This window comes from Paramacrobiotus metropolitanus, unplaced genomic scaffold, assembly GCF_019649055.1.
Source record: "Paramacrobiotus metropolitanus isolate TYO unplaced genomic scaffold, Prichtersi_v1.0 Parri_scaffold0000021, whole genome shotgun sequence".
NCBI classification, from domain to species: Eukaryota; Metazoa; Tardigrada; class Eutardigrada; order Parachela; family Macrobiotidae; genus Paramacrobiotus; species Paramacrobiotus metropolitanus.
The window spans coordinates 1,352,576-1,375,998 of NW_026570241.1; the positions used below are offsets into that span (position 1 = coordinate 1,352,576).

Consider the following 23,423-nt stretch of genomic DNA (forward strand, 5'->3'; position numbering starts at 1 on the left):
CTCATCTCAAGCACGGAAAGAAATGCATTTTTCAATCAATTCTTCCAGAAACAAATATTTTCAGCACAGAAAACGATTGGTGCGCTAGCCCCAGACGATAAACACTTCTCTGTATTTTCACAACAGAAGGAAATATTCACATGACCCCGTAAAAACGTCAAACCTTGAAAAACGAAAACATCACAATATTAGCGAAGCAGCAAATATTGTTAACACAAAAAAAACAACCCAAACTCCCCGGCTCGTCTGCCACCGAGGCTTCAGCCACCATTATCCTTCTCTTAGCCGCTCAATCAAACTGCCGAGAAGACGTTGCGCAGCTGGCGCTCCCTTTTGTGCCGCGCCACTGCGCTGGTATCCTGCGCGGGCGTGCTGGGCGCTGAATCGGGGGAGGCGCGTTTCCGCTTGCGCGGTGTCTTGCCGGCGTCCAGAATGAAACACTCATTGTCATCCGTGTCGTCCGGATAAATCGTGTCCACCTCCAGGGACACATTGGTCGGTGTCTCCGCACCCGGATCAAAGGCGTCGGTGTTCTAATCGGAAAATCATAACTTAAAAATACAAACACACAAACCGAGAAAATCCAGCAAATTTTTTAATTAACATAAAATAAATGGCGTTTTAATTATTCAGTAATTAATACAAAATCAGCATTCAATTAGCATTTTAAAGATAATTCAACCCGAATCAGCGATACATTCAAATCTATTCAAAAAAGCATTTTAATTCGTAATGCACAAATAATTACATTTATCATTCAGATATCGAGAAAACAGGAAACAAACTGCGGTTATTAAAACAGTTAAAAAACTCAAAGCTCACTTTTTTATGACTATAAACTACAGTATTTGTAAAACTTCAAGTACTAATTAAAATTATTAAATCAGTACTTAAACGCTTTTGAATCAGTTTTAAACTTTTACCTTGAGAACAGACTCGATAAAGGCAAACATTCTGATGGCTTCCGATGTGATGAGATCGGTGGGTTTATTATAAATGACAGCGTTTAACGGAATCAGCAGCAGCTGATTGATGACCTCGTCATAATCAAAATTCCAACCTTGGATCATCGTTAAAATATCATCCAGACATCGCGGCCTAACCTCAAAGGAAAACATTCACTGCATTAAATAAAAAAACCAGGTTCATTTTTTGGGCGTATATTTGTACCTTTTAATAAGGGACGCATAAGCAGTAGCCTCACTCGCTACCGGCAATTTGAATGGGTCGTAATCCACAACGCTGAAATATAAAGAATTACACTGCAGAAAATGCCTAAAACAGGACAGTAAAATAACAATCAACACGATCAGATCTATCAGTGAAAATAAATGGTAGAATAAATTATTCAAGAAGGCAAGAAACCATACTTTATATACTCGTACTGTACGTATTCTCGTAATATTACTAACGTATACAAATTATTCACGTACCTTCTTATTTAATCATACATGGTATTAGGATTATTTATTGTACCGTTTGTACGTACCAAGAATATTTACATACCTTGTTGGCTGCATTGTAGACAAAAAATAAACTATTGCAGCAACAACCCGCTGGTGATAGTCCGAGCACTGATCGCGTTCCCGTCTACAATGTCACACTTTTTTACTAATACCGACTCTGTACTCTACCATTCAAACACGAAGTGTGAGTGAAATAAAAGGACGATCAACCAGATTACTCAAAGCTTATATGCGTGTTAGAGCAAATTCAAAAATCGTATCTAAAGTACGTAATACTGTAATATCAGTACAGATAGAATATGGTACTAACTCTTTAAAACGATCAACGCACAGATTTAACTTATTTAATTTTTTTACGTAAAACTAAAAACTTATTTTATTTTATTTTAAAGCGGTAAATTGTATAGGTACCGATTCACGGTGTAATCCTGGAAGCGCAGCCAGGACAATAATTCCTCCTTGGACATGGTCTTAAACAACGCTTTATCCCGCTCTTCCATTTGTCTCCTCTCTTCCTGCTCCGCCAATCGCGACCTCTCCCGTTCTTCCTCCACGGCCATTCTCTCTCGTTCTGTCTTTTCGACAGCCGCCAACTGCGCTTCCGGTTCCGACGGAATAATGCCACCCGACTGATTCAACATGCGATGGATCTTGCCCAGCTTCTCCAGCGAAGCTTCCGTCGCCAGCCCCACCGAGCGCAGCATAAAGGACGGATTGAGCGGGGAGAAGCTGCGGTCGGCGTGGGACGGTCCGGCTACCGGTTGCTGCAGCGGTGCCTCCGTACTGGAGGAACTGTTGAGAAGATCCATGGCGTAGGCGTGGATCCGCTCCACTCTGGGGTCGGGAGGGAAGCACTGGGCGGTGCCCGGCGGGTTGTGGGCGCGGTGGTTGAGATACTGGATGAAGGAGTCGTTGTGGTCCACCACCAAGGGACCGCCGTCCGCTGCGGTGTACGGATTAATTTCCTTTTTAATTTTCTACAAGCCAATTACGGGGAAAATTAGTAAAATTTCGAATATTTTGACAATTTTGATTCGTCTCCTTTGTTTCTCATAATAAACTCCTTACTATAATAGATAATAACTCCCTCATAACAGAGTCATCCTTACGCATTATTTAAAGAACAATTTTGGGAAAAAATTCAGTAAACCTGTAATAGAAATTAATAAATAATCACAATAATTAGCATACCACAATTAATGATCACAATTCACATATGCACTTGTATGTATCTGCAATTTTGAATTCATACCTCTTTAGTAATACTAAAAAAACCGACGGTCGCGTACTCTGTAGTCTGGGTACTGTACAGTGTACATTAATTAAAATTGTTCACATATACTACCAAATATTCCAGTAGTAATTTAAATATTCACGATACGATTCCTTATTTTATCTGATATGTCACCCTTTTTAGCACTTCATCCTGCTCGTAATTGTCTATCTATATACATATTATGAAATAAAACTGCATAATAATTCTAAAATTAGAAATAAATTATTTCCCCGGTTACACGAAATCGTAAACCGGAATTTTTGTGAATTTGTTTCCTACAAAAATAACGTACCGGAAGTGGCGGTGCTGCCTCGTCGGGGGTGCGAGGCGCAGCGGGAGCGGGCATGTCCGCAACATCATCCCCACCCACACCAAACACACACACCGGTGATTTCCCACGAGAATTCGCATCTCTCTGCAATCAAAAAGCACTACACTGGAAAAGTGTACTGTCAACACAACATATTTAACGTGAACAAGTCCGCCTGGTACACGTTCGATCGCAGTAAACTACAACGGAAACATACTGCGCACGGTAATATACATATACGCATCGTAGTGCAATGGCCGGATATCCTTAAGGTCTTTAGTTCAGCGTGAGGCGTGACACGCCGTATGCGTAATAACTCGGCTCGAGCGTATTTTGATAAATAAAATATTTTTTTAAATTTTCATTTATTTTGTATTAACGAACAAACTGCAATTAATTCAAGGAAATAATCGATTTTTTGGTTTTACCTCATTCTGCTGCTGGGTTTCACGGCGATCATCCACTTCGCCACGCTGGTGCTCCTCGTCCAGCGCGTGCTGCAGAGGATAGACCAGGTCCTGCGTCCCATCCACGCCCGCGGCTGCAGCGGGCCCACGGCGGACTATCCCATGGCCGCGCCGCCGCGGCGTGGGGCCCGGGGGGCGTCCGTGGGGCGACGGGGGAGGGGCTGTCGCGCACGAGAATCTCGCCGTCCTCGCACTTGACGGCTTCCAGCTGGGCGTCGGACATGATGCGTTTGTAGTTGGCCAGATCAAACGACATCGTGGAACAGAACAGGAAAGACCGCACAGCATCAATCAGTAGTCGATGAATACAACGTAGTGATTCTGTGACTGCACAATCAATGCCTGCGAAGTTTAAATAATGATCACGCTGAATTATTATCGCAAAAAAGGCATTACGGTATTATTATGCACTGCTGCGTGCTACGAGGACACAATAAATTCGACAATATGTCGAAAAAGATGAAGAACTAACAACGTTACCAACGCATACCCATGGACTTTGTGGTGACGAAAATTTGGAACAGAAGCCAGGAATAAAAATCGTTTTTCAAATTCAAATAGAGATGTTTGCTGTCTGGCCCGTGAATCATCTTTTGCGCAATTTTGCGTACTGAAAAATCTAGGTCGAGTGACGTACACGTGTTGCATGAAACGATACGTGCCCGCCAAATTCTGCCAAACGATTTTATTACGGCGTCACGCTATCCAGTGGCGTAGCGAGCTGCCCCAGAGTGACGTGCTTCACCACGCCACGCCTGCAGTTTCCGGTTCCGGTCGGACTGCTACGACTTCATTAAATTTTGAATCTTTTTGAAGGCGAAAAATCGCAACTGTTTCAGTTTTTACTCATCTGGTGATCTGGTGTTTCTGATTAATTTGTTTTTGAATTTCTGTGTCTCGTTGTTTTGCACTGTGATTGTATGATCTTTTTAGTAATTTACTGGAGAGAGGCTCGCATGGTTTAGTAGTTTTGACTTTTGCGGCATTTCTTTCGCTGTGCATGCAGCATAGTGCAGTCAAAAGTTGCGAGCCACGATGGAAATGGATATCGATGCCGAGAACGAGAACACGGCCGACAGTCGCAAGCTGTGCATTCCTGGTGATAAGGTGTTCCAAGTTGAGAGTTCCTCCATAAAAACCCTGACGCTGGGCCCGGGAATCCGTAAATCCGGGGATAATCTCTTTGCCACACGTGTGGGAATCGTGCATTATAAACTGCCGTCGACGTTCTTTTTGGAAACGCAATCCGAATCGGTTAGTTAAGAGATCCCAGTGTTTTTGAGCTGGTGCATTTAAGTACTCTGCGGAGTGGTTAGCGTTTCGAGTTTCCTGTAGACTGCGCTCATCTGATTTTTGAATTCACATGAACACATAATGCAGTTTAATTTAATTTTTAAGCCTACTTTTTGTTATGGTATCGTCCAGGTTGATGTGTGCGTAAATTTTTAAGTACGAGTACTTAAGGTTAATTATTTTTAAGTACGGGTACTTAATTATGTATTTTATGAAAATTAAAATTCTGAAAATGATAATTAATCTGTGTACTTTTAACTGTATCGTCATGATTTTTTGTTAATATTATATAACTAATATAAGTTCTATATCTATTAAACTGGACACATTCACTATCGTTCTGGTAGGGATATTGCATTACTGTTAATATCTCTCATTTATTTTTACTTGTACCGTAACTTATTCTGTTTCATTTGTGAATTTGTCGTAACTTTTTCAGTTTTTTTGGAACTTTTTCATCTTTTGCTAATGTTATAAAAAATGTTTTTACTTCGTGAATTTTTATAGAACAGTTAACAGTACTAGTAGATATTTTTGTTGTTATTTATTTATTTTAGGTTTACACTTTTACTTGTTGCTTTCAGAGTTCTTGATTTATACGTTACGATTGTTTTGCAGTATTCTCCGGCGGCGGGTGATGATGTGGTCGGTGTGGTGATCAAGCGGAAGGGACACGAATTGTCCGAGCAGTATTTTGTCGTGGATCTGGGACGAAATGTGGAGCGCCAGAATGGTTTCCTCCCGGTTCTGGCTTTCCGTGGCGCGACGAAACGCTACCGTCCCAATTTGAAGGTTAGGCTGCAGCCGCGGTGCTTTCATTGTAGCAAATAGCAGTGCGGTGGATCTTTCTGGCAGCTATGTTTTTTCTGTCAAATAAATAAATGCGGTTTGCTTATTGCTTACATACGACTAACGATTATTGACGTACACATTACGAACAAAACTATAGAAGTACTGAAAATCTTGTATAAACTGTTAACTTTCATGAGTTGTTTGCAAGTTATGCGCAGTTTTTCCTGTGGCATTGTGTATTGGAATATTTTCTGTTTTTATCGTTTGTTTCCAAAATGTATTGCGGAGCGATGAAAGATACTTCGTTGTTTGTATCTATAGTATTTGCACTCTGCATTTTTGGCTTCGATTCGTTTATCTGTCATTTTAAGCACTGAGTACGTACACTACTGGCATATCTGTATAGTGCTGCTTTATATAATTTACAGAAAGGTGATTTGGTGTACTGCCGTATCCGGCGCGTCACTCCCAACGGCCCGGTGCGTCTGACGTGCACCAACAGCGCCGGGACGGGATGCTGGGGACCTCTGCGGCGGACGGGAGGCGTGTATCGAGCCGGTCTGGCATTTGTGCGCAGGTACGTGGCCATAATAACGTGGGTCGAATGGATCAACATGGAATGGTAATTTATTTGTGCACGATGCGACCGGGGTGCGCTGCCAGTTTGAGCTGATGCCGATGGTGTTTTGATCGTGGTTTTTGGGTTGTTGGATCAAAATAGGATGTTTCGCCTTAATTGCATTCGATTTCCATCAGAAATTACTCTTCTTCCTTTTGCCATCCTTTTCGCTCCTCTTAGGTTTTATTGTAACCCTTATCTTATGAGATTTGTACGTTCTATCAAGGGATGATAATCAGAATTAGTAAAATATGTTAATACCTTCATCATTTGTACATTTGTAAATTTCCAACTGGGATTACCTTCTGTAATTTACCTGCGCTTTGATGTACTCGTAGCTTTTCCGTTTGAGAGTATTGATTTGGCGGTACTACCTGTAGCACCCTGAATTATGCTTTCCATTTAATTAACCATAAAGTCATAATAAATATACCAAAAAATTTAAAAAGTTTGAATAATTTTAAAATACTTAACTGAAATAACCTGTCTTCGTAAAAATGCTATGATTTGTGTACTTGGATATGTTAATTTACTTGGTGTGTTCAGATGCTTAACCGATGGTTCTGCGGAACACACGATGATCACGGATATTGGAACGAAGGTGCAAGTGGAGTGGGCGGTGGGGATTAACGGACGGATATGGTATTATTCTGGATATGAAAAGAGCCAGAATCTCCTCTACCTCCTCCTACGGGACGCCGAAGCCGCCGCGGGTCGTCCGGAAGCTATTAAAGCGCTGGGCGAAGCGGTGCTGCAGCAGATTGCCTGCCTCACCGACGACGTCCCGCTGGAAGATAACACACAGTACTGGGTCACGAAGGTGGCGTAGTCGGACGTGTTTGGTCGAGATTGATAGCTGTTTACATATCTTCATCACTGTGCAGTGTGCAGCGAATACGGTAGTGTTTGATACATTGTGCTCCGTTTCTGAAAATGGAATTACTTTATTTTTGTTGTTGGCATTTTAACACTGGCAAATGGATGGAAAACAATAAAATAATTCGGAACGATCGTTAGCGGCTCCGGAAGTGGGTTTCGTTCGGCAAAGTTTTACATTCTGGTGGGAATACTACTCATACTTACAATTAGTACCATGCACATGGACATCACAATGTCAATGGCTCACATAAATATTTACGGAAGTAAAAGTGATATTTATACTGCACTAACGCATTTAATAACACCGCAATTCGCAGCTAGCCAGCTACTATTCGCTTCACTGTACTGCGAATACTGTAATAATGCAATAATTTAATCAATAATGATATAAAATTTAATAACTTGAATTTAAGAAAGGACTGTAAATTGTAATCCACTCCGTAGTCGCTTGTTCCAGATAAAATAAAGTGCGTAAGTACAGTACGCTCTTATAGAATTGTAATTAAGGCTGCGTACGTAACAGCCGCCTTGGGGATGCGATGCTTTCGAATTTCGATACAATCATAATCCCAAGGCAGACTACGTCGTGTTTTTCCAATTTTGAATTTCATTTCTTCCTTCGTTCGTTCCCATTTTCTAATTCCTGGCTGCTTCTTCGTTCTAATTTTAAGTAAGACTAAGATATCCGGATCGAAATCTGTACAATTTATCGAAGATGAATACAATGAATGTGGATGTGGTGTATCATCCGTGTATGCTGGAGGATTTCCCTTTACGAAGCACGTGTTATTACGCGATCTGTCGAGCGTGAATAAGTGCTGCGTTGTGAAGCGTTATCCGTGTGGAAATGGAGTGATTATCCTACACTGTATAATCGATTCCACGTTTGCCATCGGATTTGGCGTAGATCTCGGAAGAACGACCTACCTGCCCATTCCCATTATTCCCTGCTATCAAAATATGGAAGCCTTTGGGCGGTTAGCCTTATTATTGGGGAGAAGATGGGCAAAGTCAGAGTGATGGCGAATAGCCAGTCTTTGGTAGCAGCATACTATGGCTGATGTTAGTGATGTGCTTTTAAACCGTGCGCGGACTGCGCAGATGTTAAGTATTCGCCAATAAATGGTTCACGTTGATGGTTGCTAAGTGAAGACCCCAAGCAGACATTTGCTATGTGTCTATCGTTTCTGGCTGAGGGTGCGCTGGAGGATTTTGTGCATCGTAGTGGATGTTTTTGACTTTTGGCCCGTGAAGAATCCACGATCGTTCTGCAGAATCGGGAAGCCCTTAAGGATAAGGAAGACATATTGTTTGTTTTTTTTGGAATCTCTGGATTGTTGTTGTTATGACCATGGATGCGTCGTCGGCCGTGTGGGGCTGGCAGGGGGAGATGCGCAGTCTGCAGGAGCGCAACCGTCATCTGCTGGACTGCGCGCCCATGAGCGACGTAACGTTCCTCGTCGGGATGCAGTCCGACGAGGCCGTCCCCGTCAAAGCGCATCGGTAGGGGGAATTTTTACATTATTTAACGACGGAACACTTCTCCGGAAAGCCGAAAGCTCTGCAGATATGGTATCATTGTATCGGTTTTATCGATTATTTTTCAGCAGTAATTACCGTTTGTACTCATTTACGCTTAATTATTTCGAATCGATTCCTTTTTACTTTCCTGTTCTTCCGATGTTGCGTATAAATATTTTTAGATTATGTTTTCATGGTGCTCATTGCCAGATTAACGACATCATATATTTGTATGATTATTTTGCAGTTGTTTTTAGTTAAACTTTTAATTGCTACGAAGTACGAATTATTATTACGAGTTACTGTGAATTACGAATTTTTTCTACTTTTTTTCTGTAATTACCGTAAATTACGAATTTAATCCATTTATATTTGTTGTTGTTGATAAAATTAATACTGTTAATTTAATTAAGTATTGCATTGTGGCTTTTTTTACAGTTTTATTACATGAGTTTTGTGCCGATACGTCGCTTGGTCGCTGTAATTATTGCTGTTTCTTTTGCTGATAAATTCGACTTTGTGGTGTTTTCTGTTGCGGGTTAGATTCATCTTGGCGTCGGGGAGTCTGGTGTTTGAAACCATGTTCTACGGGAGTGTTCCGGAGCCAGCGGATCAGCCGGTTCGCGTCAGCGATATGGATGTGGACACCTTCCGCAGTGTGCTGAAGTAAGAATGAACGTTCGTAAAATATAATTTCGATAGGCACAATTTACTGCTTGTTGACCGATAATCTCTATTGTGGCTTCTTTTTTTCTGAATAATTTTTGACACACTGTACTACCGTGCACTTATGTTTTTCTGGGTACGGAAATGGGAAGTTGCGAAAAAAATTTGAGCTGTGTTGCTTTCTTACTGCCGTATTACGCTATTTTTTCCTGCTGGGTCTGCTCAAAGCTTTAAGTTGTATTTTTTACAGTTTTGATTTTTATCTGGACCTGAGTTTTTGAGAAGTTTTAAGAGCCGTCTTTTGTACAAAAATAATATCTGCTTGAATGTACTGATGCAGTTTCATCTGCTTTGAAGCGGTTTTGTAGAACTTGGGCTTTAAGGAAGACGTGATAAATGCAGTCTACTAGCGTACAAGTATAATTATAAATTTATAAATTGGCATTGTAAGAAACTGACAGTTATTTTTCCGAAATAAATGACTTATCCTAGTAAAGATTCTGCAGGCCGGTTTGGGAACGTTCTTATTAAATGCTAGCATGCAGCAGGTGTCAGATAGTTTTTCCTAAAATAATTCCTGTTTATTGTAGGTACATTTATCTTGGTGAAGTACAAATAGACTGGGACAGTGTCTTCTCACTTTTGTATGCCTCGCGGAAATATGGGATGCCGGTGTTGACACAGAAGTGTGTTGATTATGTTGTTGACAATCTGACCCCGGAGAACTGTGTAGAATGGATAGCACAGGTACGGAAGTTTGCGCTAAGGCGGTTTTTACCGTTGACTTGCTTGTGGCAAAGTATGTAATTCGCATTTTTTTCCTTTTGGGGCGCGATTACATATTATTGACATTAGTGAAATTTTTATGAACTTTTCCTGCGTTTTTAACAAATTCGTGAAGGAAAAAGTTTATGCGCATGATAACTGGCATAAATACTCAATATTTCGAAATCGTTTCTCATTAATAATAATTTTCTTCCTGAAAAAGGGATGCAGATTTTTCAATCGATAAATGCAACGATAAATTTAGCCTGCTGAGCAATATGTCATTTCGATGTGCTTTGTGTCACTTCCCAGTTCCCACCCATATTCCCGAGGTATTTTTAATAATTTTCTTGGTAAAAAAATTATATTGCGGCACTGAACCGTCGTCGGCACTGAACCGTCGGAACTGAACCGTGGGAGGCGGAAGATACAAATGTGTGAGCGAGAAGGGATCGGTTATCTGTTACTAGTAATTCATTCAGTTCTGCACGTCGTCTTGAGTGCAGTTTAGCTCTGAGAGAGGAAGCATTACTGAAAGCATATGTGGCGTTAAAATCGCCAGTACTTTACATACGTGGACACGCTGTCATATTGCAGATCCAGAAATTCGACGCGGACGGTCTGGTGCGCGTGTGTCTGGAAGTGTTCGACGGCTGGAGTCCGGTGCTGATGAAGACTGAGAGCATTGCGCAGGTGGACGCGGAGACCGTTCGTCTGATACTGGAGCGGGACAGTCTGTTGGCGGATGAGAAGGACGTGTACGACGCTGTGGAAAGGTGTAGAGTTGCAATATCTATATAGAGCAAATCTGTATTACATGTACATTGAAGTACTTGTTCAAGTGTTATATCTATACATTAAAGTAAATACGTATTAATAAAAATACTTACGTATGATTACGTAAGTATATTACCCGTAGTATTGTACGTAATCTTGTACGTGTTATTAATTTTAATCGTAAGTTATTCGTATCATTAAATCCTCGTATGATCGAAAATTATTGTAGCTATGACCTGTTAGCATGTGTTATAAAATAATTGAAAAACATTCTTTCTTCGAATTCGTTTGTTCCTCATTTCCCGTGTTTTTGAAGGTGGTCGAAAGCGGCCTGCTTAAGTGAGCATGTGGATTCGACGCCGGAGAACCGGCGCAAGATCCTCGGTGATCTGCTGTATCTGGTGCGGTATGCCGCGATGGCGCCGGCCGACCTCATGAACGGACCAGCCAAGGTGAGGCCATCTTTTTGCATGACTGAATTTGTTTGTGTTTAACGTTTTGCTTGTTTGAGCTTTAATTTATGTATTCCACGGTGTCGCTTTTTTAGAATTTTCGTGTTGTGTTCTGAAGTCCTGCGATCATATTTTAATGATATTTTTTTCCGGTCACAGTATGAAAATGATTGTGTCGGCTTTGCGCTACTCGAATTTGTCGCTTTTTTGAAGTTTTTTCACTATGATTTTGTTTGAATAATGCGTGGTGTCTTCACAATGTTTCTGTTGGTATCTTCCGGTTGTGTGTCGTATTAGCTGACATTGGACTAAAGAATTGTGTTACAGAATGGAGACAACGGACTGTTGTCGAAGGAGGAAATCTACGATATATTCCAACAGCGCTACACCGAGTCGGAAGCATCGACGCCGTTCGTTAAACAACCGCGCTGTATGGGCATGCTGTCACGCTTCCACGAACTGCAGAAGGGATGGACGGCACCGGAATACGCCGTGGCGTAAGTAACACGCTGTGAAATTGTGAATAGGTACAGAATTTCAAGGATAAACTGGATGAAAAGCAGTTTCTGCTGTACAGTTTGCCTGTGACATGTTTTTTTAAAAAATCGAACGCCTCATTAACTGTTTGTTCCTTCCAGCTGAAAGTTTTAATTACGTTGGTTCTGTCACTTCTGTGTGAAGTTTGAACGAATAAGCAGAGAAAACATGTTTCGATATGCGTTTAAATTATCTGTATTGGAATGAATAATTTAAATATCGAAAATATCTGTACATGTGTCAATAATTTATCATAGCACTAACTGATCTGAGTATATTATTTTGACCTTATCCGTCGCTTGTGCCTGTAAGTTACACCTATTGGCATGCCCCTGTACGATTTTTAATACATAGATCTGAAAGAAAGCATAAAGGAATGCGGCTAGCAACATTTTTGTATAATAAATAAACTGTAATAATAAATTAATGTTCTAGTAATTGGCAAATGAAAGAAATTTATTACAGGTTCCGTGCCGATAAGCCGGTGAAACTGGTGGGGTTGGGATTATTCGGGTCGGATGTGGAGGGTTGGAACGGGATGGTCTCGGCCAAGGTGGAGATCTGTCAGGCACAGCATTCGGGATTTAACTCCGTGTTCCCGCGTTCGGTGCTGACCAGTGAAGAGTACAGTTTCCGCGATTTTGGCTGGTCGGAAGAGCCGCTGTTCCGGAAAATCCTCTTGAAGAAACCCATTCCCGTTGAAGTGGAGGTTAATTATGGTGTGGCCGTCTATTTCAAGGTAAATTGTTGAATTTTTGATTGATCAGTTACAGTGTCGCATGCATCGTCTTATTAGCCAGCGGTACTGACGTTTTGGTAGCGTAAATCTATCAACTGTGTGTATTTCTTATTTTCTTTGTTTATCGTTGAAAAGCTTGTGTAATAAAATGAAAATTAATATATGCTTTTTACAAACTGTGTTTAGGTAATATTGTCCATAGAATTTAATTGTTTTTATAAATGTTTGCCTATTTTGTTTTATGTTGTTTGCCTATTTTTTATTATTGAAAACCGTATTATCATTTGTAATTTATAATACTTTTATAAAATGCGCGCTTTATATGGTTCTCGTTTTGCCTTTTTTAGTCTTGTTTATGAACTTTGTATTTCATCGTTTTGAATGCCGTTCATTGTTTAGGATTGGGAAACGTGTTGGCAGGGCGTGAACGGAAAGTTCTACTACGACATTCGGTTAAAAAATGGCGACGAAGTGAAAATCCAGATGCATGCGTTCAACCCTCAAGGTATTAGAAAGCCACCACGTAGGTATCCGTAAATGCATAGAATGTGTGTATTTTCAACAAAATGAAGGCGTATTTGCAACGTGTTTTGTTGGTGATTAGGAAGCTACGTTTTCGATGAGACGTCCGAGAAGAGAGCGTATGAGAACAACCTTAACGGTCAAGTGGCGCATTTATTCTTCGAAAGCCCGTGAATCTGTTTTTATGGAAATAGGTGTGTTATGCGCCTTTCTCTCGTTCACAATTTTGTTAATATGATTTTTATTTATTTTTTCAGGCTTTTGCTTAAGGTATACCAAAAGAATCTTACGGTGCGACGAACGCGATCGCATTTTATTAAAAGGTCAGCGGGAATTTTTAACAAGGATCGCAGAGGATATTTCCGACCGATCCACGCGGCCGCATACGCTTTTCTGGAAAACCGTTTTGTTATGAATCCGTTCCACGGTGTTAATCTTGTAGCGCCTACGTTGGCCGGTTTATTTTTGTCAAATCTGTCGTGTCGGTGTATCTGTGATGAGTGGATTTCAGGTTTTGAATAATGGTTTGCGTTGGGTTTTTGTTGGTTATACATAGCGGGATTTCATATGGTTTCTTTTTTTGTTGTTTCTAACGGTTTAGTTTTAATTTGAAGAGCTCTTATATTCTGCAGACGGTTGGTTTTCGTTGGGTGTTGTTATTTATTGGGTTGATGGGATCATGGGAATATTAACGGGGCAGTGTGGATTTGTGGGATATAATCACGGTAAAAATATGCGCGCGCTGCAAGATGTATTTTCTTTATCCAGTTTCGATTGGTAAATTAATTGTTGAGATGTCTAATCGCTATTGTTACAGTGCTACTGTGCTGCACTTGATTACTGCAGTAATCGCTACAATATAAAAGCTCAGCCACTTCGATTTTTATCGCGGGAATTTCGCTCGAAATAAAAATTATTAACGAAGTAATAATAGTAATTAATTAACAGAATTATTAGTACATAATAAAAGTGACAGTAATTATTAATACGATTTTTAATTGTGCGATTCTCGTACGTTAGTGTAGATTCTCGATCATTAAGTGCTTGTGTAAATCACCTGTGTGTTTCTCATTGTACCAGTTTTATACTGTTTTCGTTTTTTTGTATGATTGTGCATGTCGGCAGAACACAATGTCAACTGTATACCTAAAATTATAGCGTACCCGGTACTTTCTTTTCTTACGTTAGAATATTGAAAATTACTTACTGATTGTACAAGCCCTTTTATTCCTTTGATTCTCAATTAGGTTAAGATGCTCTCGTTGGTTAACAGCACAGCATAGCAAATTAATAAGTAAGGCCGTAAGGGTGTGTAATGGATACTATCCCCTATCAGGATAGCATAGAGGAAGTTTTTCTGTTATAATAATGTTCTGTTTTGGTACTAAGTTTGTACTTGTACTACGATACTTATTAAAGGTATGACTGGGATAAGTAAGGAAGTAGATAATAAGTAAATAAGTACATGGTTATTAGTAGAAGTACCGGGAGACACTTAGCTTGCAGCAACATTCGGATGTACGTAACAATAATTTAATTTTGGAAACCGTGGAGAGTCACGGAAGACTTGTGTTGCCATGGTTGACTGTCAGCTTGGTCAAAATCGAACATCTTGCCATCTTGATACCGGACAATTCCGAAATCAAAGTTCCTAACATAGTCCCCAAATTCGGGACAATTAAGGGCTGACAGCGCTTTCTCGCGCATTTCCAGGAAGATATCCAGCGTCTCTTGTCCGCAGGTCGCCACAAACGGCGTGTCGTGACTGGCATACGCTAGCAAGCCCTGCAGAAACCTACATACAAGGCAAAACGGTCAAAGTTTTTACAGTTAGGCCCACATATCAGGCCGGCGGCATTAGAAGGTTTTGTTGTTCAATAACAAGAATCGGCGCTGCTTTGTATATGTAGTATGTATGTACTACCAAGTATGTTCCGTAGTTTGTGCCAAATTGACAATGTGTAGTACACGGTAGTAACGTAAGCACGTGGCACTACTTATACGATTTAAAATTTTTGAATATGGAGAAAAGTACTGGAAGTACTTTGTACACAAGTATGAAATACACTGCAATTTGTAACGAAAGCAGTCGAATGGTACTATATAAGTGCGGTTCAGGTTTAAATACGAGTATTAAAGAAACAATCACTTTACATGAAATACACCGCATATACGAGATCATACGCGAGAACTGCACCTCATGTCCTTATAGAGGAACTTGGGAGTATACCTACGTTATACAAATACGAAAAAAAATTTGAATACGAAAAAAAGCAATCACGATTCATTCGTTTTGCCTGAAAATAAAACGGCGTACAACACCCGAATGTGGGTGGTAATGTGTTGAGTACTTAAACTCTCACCATGGTCAGCAGCGAATGCATGGCGAACATTATTAATGTGTATCGACGAACTCCCAAATATAGATACCTACCCACATAGACTTTGCTTACCGGCAAAGAAATTGCCGATTCACCATGAACCTACGGGGAAAGCACCTGCACGGTTCCGTGGTCTCCATCATATCAAAACCCCACTCGTCTCCAGGATCCCCGCTCCCGGGCGGGCGTACACGTGGTTTTCTGAAGAGGGAACTTTCTCGTTTCCGGATGCAGGGTGTCACCGCCCTTATGTATTTGGCAAGGTCACCGGTTTCGCATAAAGTAGCGATAGCCAGGAAAACGTCCGGGGCGAACGGAATAGGTCTATTGACTGGCGTAGTCGGGCACTGGCGAGAGAAATCCATGCCCAGCTGGCCCGTGGAATGGACGAATCTACATGTTTACAACTTTCTCATGTTTTCTTCGGAATTTCACTATTATGCAAAGTTTTATATTGAGTAGAAGCACCTTAAACGTTAACAAGAAAATCATGTTTGATCACCTTGCTACTTACGTGCAGAAATCATTGAAAAGAGGTAATGTGTCAGTGGTGTTGTCCGGGTCGCATAAGAACGCGTGGAGTGCATTTTGTTTAGTGGAAGGACACGTCAGTCCTAGGACCATGTCGTACTGCGAATCGATGGCCTTCAGTGCCGCAGTATAATTCGCGGCGAGTGCACTGCATGCAAGATTATCGGGCATGACTGACGGCAGTGTGCACAGGACCAGAGAAAAAGCTCTCAAAAAGGTGGAGCCGGTTAGCAGCATAACTGCCAGCTAAAGAAACCTGCCGGGAATTCACAGCTTCGAAGTGTTATGCGAAGTTCACAAAGACGATATTAATATTTTTGGTTACCAGGTATAACTTTAGGATCGAACAGGTGTTGCAGGGCCAGTCATTCCACAAGCCTTTAAAGTCAAGTCTCTACGTGCAACGCGATAAATTGTCACAAAATTTAGCATCAGAGAAATCGGGAAAGCCTTCTTAACAACTGCTTTGGGCGTTATTTGCTCGTTTTGCGGCATAACCAGAAAAGGCAGTCCGCACCTGCATAATGCACTATTATCCGTTTTCGAAACCTGATTCAAGCAGAAGCGCCAGCCACATGGCTGACAAACGGTTGCATATGAAATGCTATGGTATACATAGATACTACCTAGTCTAGAAACCCGATACCAGCCCAACACAGATCCCTGAGTACTTCTATAGATTTTTTGGTGTAAGTATCTTACCGGTTAGAACCTTGCATGCCCTTGGATGCGAAAACTCAGCCGCCACAGAGTGATAATTAAAGAGCTGATATTTCATATTAAGTACAACTGATGCCTAGAGCTTGCTAATTAAGTACTGTAGATAATTTAACGACCAGTTTATTTCCATATATTTACATGAAAAAATTTAACTTGGTGTGCTGCTAATCCTGCATAATGCATATGAAAAATGTGAAGTGAAACCTAAGCACAATAAACAGAGTACATGTATAAAGTTATAAACTATTAAAACTTACTGTATGATGTACGAAACACTTTTTTTAAGATTTTTACAGTTTTTTTCACTGCAGTGGAGCATACATGGTACTGTTTTATGAGTTTTACCGATTTGTTTTTAGCGGTAATTACGGTTTCTACTCATTCTTCCGATTCTTGCGCACAAATAAAAATTTTTAGAATATTTTTCCATACGACATGATAGGATTATTTTGCATTTGTACGTCTTTGGTTTAACTGTTAATTGCTCTAGAATTATGAATTTATCTAATTTTTGTGTGCGACTTGTGCGCAGTGGAATTGTGAGCACATTTACATAAAAGTATAAATCAGCCGGAATTATGCGTTACCGGTGACGCATCTTCCTTTTCCTACCGTATCCTAGGCGGCTGTTTATGGATATCAGGTACAGGGCATTTTGTACTGCAGTACGTATAAACAAGGGAATTATTACGGCGTGCTTTACGCTATAATTTATTCCGGTAAATCACTGGCGGCGTAGCGTACCAAAAAGCAAAAGCAGAACAAAGACCATTAAACCAGGATACATTATTTGGGATTACTAATATTCAGGTGCTGAAGCTATGGAACACCACTATTATTTAAGACTGCTTTCCGTTTCGTTAATCGATCATCTTGCCGTCCTGATACTTGACATTCATGTATTTATATGTTCTAACATAATCACCAAATTCGGCGCAGTTAAGAGCCAGCAATGCTTTCTCGCGCAGTTCCAAGAAGCCATCCAGCGCTTCTTGTCCACATGCCTCCACAACAGTTCTACCCTTGTCGCCGTTGGTGTATGCCAGCACACCTTGTAGAAACCTACAACAACGAGCATGACCTTCCACCGCTGATACAGTTCGGCTAACAATGACTACAGCAGTGGCATTCATACCCAAAGAACAAACAAGCGTGCATAAATACAGAAAAAAAATGGATTCATGGAAAGAAATTTTTCAGAGAACTGCCGAAGAAGATTTATAATTGCATTGGTAACCGTCGATCGAGGGGTTTTGGGGTCAGAGAATCAATGTTGCGGTAAAACGTAGAAACACAGATATAGGGTCTGTCGGTCATACGTACAATTACGGTTGAAGTATATGTTAACCAATGATCGAGAACGTATTTTTTGGCGAGCGGCTGCAGTCGCTCGCCATCATCTACACTGTTTGCTTACCGGCAGAGAAATGGTCTGTTGACCCTGAACATATTAGGAAAACACATGCAAGATTCAGTGACAGACATCATATCGCGGCCCCACTCCTGTGCCGGGCTCAGGATCCACGGTAAGCCGATTTCGTCTTCTCTTTTCCGTATGCAGGGTGTCACGGCCCTTATGTACTTGGCAAGGTCACCGGTTTGACACAAACTAGCCAACGCCAGAAGGACATCCGGAGTATACGTAACGGATCTCTCGATGCTGTTGCTGGAACACTGCCGGGAAAACTCCGTACCCAGCTGTCCCGTCGAGCGAACCATTCTAGGCACAAACGTTGTACGTACGATAACTGTGGATTTTTTTATTTATAGAACAATAATTTTATGGTGCACTGCAGCGCACTGCAGTGCACAGAAAAAGCATTTCGCGAACTAGATACGTAGATGTGCGATGCACTTACGAACAGAAATCGCTGAAAAGAGGAGCAGCATCGGTGGAGTTGTCCGGCTCGCACAAGAAGGCATGGAGGAGACTTTGCTTAGTTGATGGACACGTCAAGCCCAGCACCATGGAGTAATTTGAACTTAAGGTGTCCAGGGCCGCTGTGTAATTTTTGGCCAATACATCACAGTCGGTATTATCGGCCGTAATAAATTGTAATGCAGTCACGACCAAAAGAATGGCTCCTATAAACTTTGAGTTTGTTAACAGCATGACTGATTACCGGCTGCGGAATACGAAAATTGGAAACTGGAAACCCAATCTCAGAATGCCGGTTACATTCACATTAAAAGTACAAGCAGAAATCTCGCCTGGCCTTACAGATAATTTCTTTGGCCGAAGATGTTTTGATGTCTTTAAGTCAACGAAAAGCAGGCATTGATGTGTCACAATAAACTATCGCAACTTAACATCGAAGACAACGAAGTAAAGTCCTGTTGACGGGTAGCAAAGGTCGCCTCATTTTCCCATTAATCGCAAATAACTAACTGACAACTGCTATAATCGTTCTCCAACCGTTGCGGTAAATCCAGGAAAGTCCACTCTGCCGTTGGATGGTTTAAATGCTCCCTTAATTTTAATCTTTTGTTTTGTAAACCGGTCAGGGCTCTAGGTCACAAATGGTGGAGCTTCAGTAGAAGTATGCGAAAAAGCGCTGCTGCTGCTGTGCGAACGCCAAAATGCTTGATAAAAAGCAGCGGCTTGGAATTATCGAAAAACGGTTTGTCTACGATCCCATTTTGAAATGGCATCTGCCCTGCCATCACGTGGCGTGGCGGCATAATATTTCATTATTACAGTGACCAGCCTCACACCCTCCGTTTCTTTATCTTAATTCGCTACCACACCATTCCACCTGCATATTCTCAACTTGTACAAGCCAATGCCATTTACGTTAAAACTTTAAATACCCAATAATCAGAACAAGAAAAATAACTCTTCTAACTCTCGAGAACACCCGACCGTCCCCAGGACAGAAGCCGCGTTTCCGCGCTGAATTTTCACACTTATACGTTGCCACAAATACTGAACAGCGCGCGCTTCTCCCGTTTGTTCTTTGATACGCCGGCCGACTTCATTGATGAACTGGTGGGTACTTTCGCTACAACTTCCCATAGTTTCGAGTGCCACTGGCTGGAAAAAATGCCGATCAGTGAGTTCGGAATATAGGTTCCGCTTCCGCACTTCCGCGTCTTCAGCAGCCGATCCCGCTGTTTCTGAACAGCCAGCTATATACGAAGTAGCGAATGTGTCACAAACTGTTACATCCCATATCAGAGGGAGGCCATTTCTCCATGGGAAGAGTGATAAGCCGTCTGGCCGCTTCCCGTCCAGTCTGCACAGTCCGGGAGGCTCCAAGATTGACGGCACCTTTGATGATCCCAGGCTACGCTGAATCACGCTATTCAGACTCGCATGCCTCCTGAACCTTCCTTGGCTTTTGACGCACGACAATCCATGTAAGCCGCATGTATCAACCATTTCACCACACCGACATTTATGCTCTTTACAAATAGGCGCCCCCATCCGCAAAGCAACAGCGATCCGCAGACCGGCATCGTCCAGCAGTGTGCCAAGGCTGGCGACCGGCAATGCAAACAACCAGGCACTGGCATCCTTAGCAGAGGCAGCCAACAGACGAGCAGAGGCAATAACGTCGGCGCTCTCTTTTAAGGCTTCCAGTTTCCCGGCAGTCAGCATATCCGACCACAAGCGTTGGTTGCTCCGGTCTTCCATCGCAGGTGCACTCTTTCCTGTACGTTCTTCCCAGCACAGCTCAACGACAGACCGCTCGTCGGGGCAATCTTCCGGCACAATAGTGCGTACTAGCTCGTCGGTAGAACCTGCATATTATTTGTGCGACATAAAAAAGCGTGTGAATTGTGTAGACAGCATGAAGGGTTTTTGTTTCGAGAAATAACATAAAGCATGACATAACATAATAAAATGTTCTTAGCACTCGCACAGAACATTACGGAAATATGATACGTACAGAAATGCGAAAAATAGAAAGGAGAACCTCGTGAAATAGCTGTGCTGTGCACCCAGATCGGCATCACTGAGTAAGTCGTTGCTCTGTCCACCGAAGTGAAGGTATTCTTCGTGAGCCATCCTCGTACGCAGTCTCTGTCCCTCACAATATTCGTTAAATATCGTACAGAATAACTACCCTATTATTTTTGCGTCGTGCATGGAGATTGATTACTGATTAAAAGCTATCTTTTTCGGCTTCCGACCTTCTGCACATCCATGGTAAAATAATAATTATTACGATCTAGCGGGAAATTTGACTGTAAATGGCCAGAGTACTTTTGCCGTCGCTCAAAGATACGAAATACCCAGCAATCATTTGCGCATAATGTTTATATTGCGGTTTTGGTACATTCCGACTAAACATGGATGCCGAAAAATCAGATGTTATGACTCCTACGACCTATGAGCCACAATTTTGGGTATTAGCTGATAATTAATTACTCGTACTATCAGCCAGTTTATTTTTCTGATAAAACTGGTACTACCCGTACGACAGCCGTATACAAACCAAAAGAGACTTGTTAGTGCAGCAAGTAGGGTAAATTATCTTATTAAAGCGTACCAGCGCTTGCAGTTATTGCTATTTGGGTGGCTATTGCCATTAAAGTTATTAAAGTAGCCGGGAGCGTAAATAGTGTCTAAAGTTTAATGTCTACTCGATATTTCTGGTACACGGTTCTGGTATTGCTTTGCTTTTCCGTGATGCCGACAGGATAAGGATTAGACGTTTATCATGCAATAATGTCGCAGCGGTTTTAAAAGTGAACATGCGTCCGCACTATTATAGCTGATTTCCTTGTCGTTAACCTATCACCTTGCCGTCCTGATACGTCACTTTCATGAATTTAAATGTTCTAACATTATTTCCAAATTCAGCGCAGTGAAGCGCTGACAGCGATTTCTCGCACAGTTCCAAGAATACATCCAGCGCCTCTTGTCCACAGGTCTCCAACACAGTTCTACCCTGTTTGCCATTGGCATATGCCAGCACGCTCTGTAAAAACCTGCAATACAACCCTCCTCTGTTCAGAGTTCGGCTCATATTCAGTATTGCGAATTGTGATAGAAAATTAAAACCGCTTCGCATGTACAATATAGTGCTCACTGGATAACAGTGCGCTGCGGTGCACGTCCGGGCAGCTGTGAACTTGTGCTGATGTGTACAACAATAGTCTATAAAACAATATAATTTGCGATGCCTCCCCAGTTGGTGTGTTTACCGGCAAAGAAACGGTCTGTTGACCAAAAACACGAAGGGAGAGCTGCACTGTTGGCAGGATTCAGTGACAGATTTTATATCGGAGATCCACTTGTCTACTGGTAGCTCCCATTCTTCTCTTGGGCGCATTCCTGAGAACATCACTGGCTGTGCTTTCCGTACGCACGGTGTAATCGCCCTGATGTATTTGGAAAGGTCACCGGTTTCACATAAGGTAGCTATCGCCAGAAGGACGTCCGGAGTGTGCCCAAGATTTCTGTCTACAGTACCAGTCGGGCAGGGCTGAGAAAAATCCATACCCAGCTGTCCCGTTGCTGGGATGAAAACGAAATTTTACAAATTTCCTGCTAATATCGTTCATTTAGAATAGTCCGTTTTTCGAACTATTCTAAGTGAACGATAATAGCAGGAAATTTGTAAAATTTCATTTTCATCCCAGTAATTTGTATTGCCTTTTATGGGGAACGTCCAGACACAGAAGATCATATTGTGTGAGTTGGTTTTACAGCAGTTGTAGTCCACTTACGAACAGAAATCGTTGATAAGAGGTGCCACATCAGTGGTGTTGTCCGGCTCGCACATGAACGCATGCAGCAGGCGTTGTTTCATCGAAGGACACGAGAGGCCCTGGACTATTCGAACTGAAGGTCGCTGTATAATTTTCGGCCAGTACATTACAGTCGGGATTGTCGGCAGTAACTAAGTGAAAAATCACGACCAGCAGAAATGCTCTCAGAAACTTAGAGCTTGTCAGAAGCATGGTTACTGACTGTGGAATATACTAATACTTTGCTGTTGTAAATGGGAAGCGTACCCTGATAATAATTATATGCTTCCTGTTTCAAACTACAAGCAGAAATCTTGTGTTCACTTTAATTTAAACTTTCGTTTACAGAAGATTTTTGCAGTTTAGAAGCCATCAAAATAAAGTTTAGATGTTTCACGATTAACTATCGCAAATTAACATCGAGGACAACAAAGTAAAGTCCAGCAAACGCAGAGCAAAGGCCGTTCATCGTGAATCGCAACTGGAAAAGGCCCTTAACAGCTACAAACGGTGTTCAGTTGTTAACCGTTGCGGTAAAACGAAAGAAATTCAGAGTAATACTGTAGCTGCATAACAACATTGTAGCAATAATAACAATCCACATTCTGCTTTGCAGAGAACTGAGAAAAGTCTTTGCGTGTAATTGGGGACGTCAACGATAGATTATCGAGATTTCATTAATGAATTCGAATGCATTTTCCTAACGCTTGAAGTATTTTCGGCGTGTGTACAATAGCGATTTCAGAAATAACAGCAGGCGCGAATTTTCCGGCTGCGATAAAAGGTATAAGAACTACTAGAGTACGAGTACATTGCACAATCGTCTCAGTACGCTTTTATGTGCCCAGAACGGCAAAATCGTAAGTATTCTTAAATTACGGTAAATTACCTCATAACAACAAAACGGACAAATGCCTAAAAAAGCTTCAGACTGCATCGGTCATTGCGATGTACACTTTGTGTGCATCACACCTTCCGGATGGTTGCGGTTAAGTACCAAAATTTTCTTT

The 23,423-nt window shown here is 41.6% G+C and overlaps 5 protein-coding genes across 15 annotated transcripts; 2 read left to right on the top strand and 3 right to left on the bottom strand.

Moving 5' to 3' along the window:
• Window positions 1-6: 6 nt before the first annotated feature.
• LOC129586549 (uncharacterized) lies at window positions 7-8,512 on the bottom strand. The gene is made up of 12 exons (XM_055479844.1): window positions 7,619-8,512; window positions 6,757-7,150; window positions 6,540-6,597; window positions 5,418-5,678; window positions 4,010-4,138; window positions 3,481-3,861; window positions 3,035-3,157; window positions 1,878-2,443; window positions 1,507-1,590; window positions 1,171-1,242; window positions 924-1,098; window positions 7-533 (listed from the first exon to the last, which is right to left on the bottom strand). Exons 6-12 carry the CDS (start codon window positions 3,805-3,807, stop codon window positions 294-296), a joined length of 1,587 nt encoding a protein of 528 aa, XP_055335819.1. The 5' UTR covers window positions 3,808-3,861; window positions 4,010-4,138; window positions 5,418-5,678; window positions 6,540-6,597; window positions 6,757-7,150; window positions 7,619-8,512; the 3' UTR covers window positions 7-293.
• LOC129586551 (exosome complex component RRP40-like) lies at window positions 4,342-7,239 on the top strand. Its single transcript, XM_055479849.1, has 4 exons — window positions 4,342-4,773; window positions 5,431-5,604; window positions 6,033-6,181; window positions 6,770-7,239. Exons 1-4 carry the CDS (start codon window positions 4,555-4,557, stop codon window positions 7,050-7,052), a joined length of 825 nt encoding a protein of 274 aa, XP_055335824.1. The 5' UTR covers window positions 4,342-4,554; the 3' UTR covers window positions 7,053-7,239.
• On the top strand, window positions 7,706-13,836 carry LOC129586550 (BTB/POZ domain-containing protein 2-like). 3 transcript variants are annotated; one of them, XM_055479846.1, is made up of 10 exons: window positions 7,706-8,605; window positions 9,167-9,289; window positions 9,880-10,036; window positions 10,652-10,830; window positions 11,148-11,283; window positions 11,611-11,780; window positions 12,286-12,559; window positions 12,959-13,086; window positions 13,168-13,275; window positions 13,339-13,836. In XM_055479846.1, exons 1-9 carry the CDS (start codon window positions 8,448-8,450, stop codon window positions 13,253-13,255), a joined length of 1,413 nt encoding a protein of 470 aa, XP_055335821.1. In that variant the 5' UTR covers window positions 7,706-8,447; the 3' UTR covers window positions 13,256-13,275; window positions 13,339-13,836. The 3 variants fall into 3 exon arrangements, with proteins under 3 accessions (XP_055335821.1, XP_055335820.1, XP_055335823.1); XM_055479845.1 differs by having other exon boundaries at window positions 12,959-13,082; window positions 13,164-13,275; XM_055479848.1 differs by having other exon boundaries at window positions 7,707-8,605; window positions 12,959-13,064; window positions 13,164-13,275.
• Window positions 13,837-14,345: 509 nt separating this feature from the next.
• On the bottom strand, window positions 14,346-16,734 carry LOC129586596 (uncharacterized). 2 transcript variants are annotated; one of them, XM_055479921.1, is made up of 5 exons: window positions 16,696-16,734; window positions 16,319-16,510; window positions 15,977-16,249; window positions 15,535-15,855; window positions 14,346-14,876 (listed from the first exon to the last, which is right to left on the bottom strand). In XM_055479921.1, exons 3-5 carry the CDS (start codon window positions 16,228-16,230, stop codon window positions 14,615-14,617), a joined length of 837 nt encoding a protein of 278 aa, XP_055335896.1. In that variant the 5' UTR covers window positions 16,231-16,249; window positions 16,319-16,510; window positions 16,696-16,734; the 3' UTR covers window positions 14,346-14,614. The 2 variants fall into 2 exon arrangements, with proteins under 2 accessions (XP_055335896.1, XP_055335895.1); XM_055479920.1 differs by having other exon boundaries at window positions 15,977-16,510; window positions 16,696-16,727.
• A 675-nt stretch (window positions 16,735-17,409) lies between these two features.
• On the bottom strand, window positions 17,410-22,724 carry LOC129586530 (uncharacterized). Of its 8 annotated transcripts, none has more exons than XR_008690138.1 (6): window positions 22,393-22,724; window positions 21,868-22,126; window positions 20,607-21,651; window positions 18,573-20,457; window positions 18,131-18,433; window positions 17,410-17,775 (listed from the first exon to the last, which is right to left on the bottom strand). XR_008690138.1 is itself a non-coding variant. In XM_055479813.1 (3 exons), exons 1-3 carry the CDS (start codon window positions 18,824-18,826, stop codon window positions 17,574-17,576), a joined length of 759 nt encoding a protein of 252 aa, XP_055335788.1. In that variant the 5' UTR covers window positions 18,827-18,984; the 3' UTR covers window positions 17,410-17,573. The 8 variants fall into 8 exon arrangements, 1 of the variants encoding a protein (XP_055335788.1); XR_008690140.1 differs by having other exon boundaries at window positions 21,753-22,126; XR_008690136.1 differs by lacking the exon at window positions 21,868-22,126 and having other exon boundaries at window positions 20,607-20,740.
• Between the last annotated feature and the right edge of the window lie 699 nt (window positions 22,725-23,423).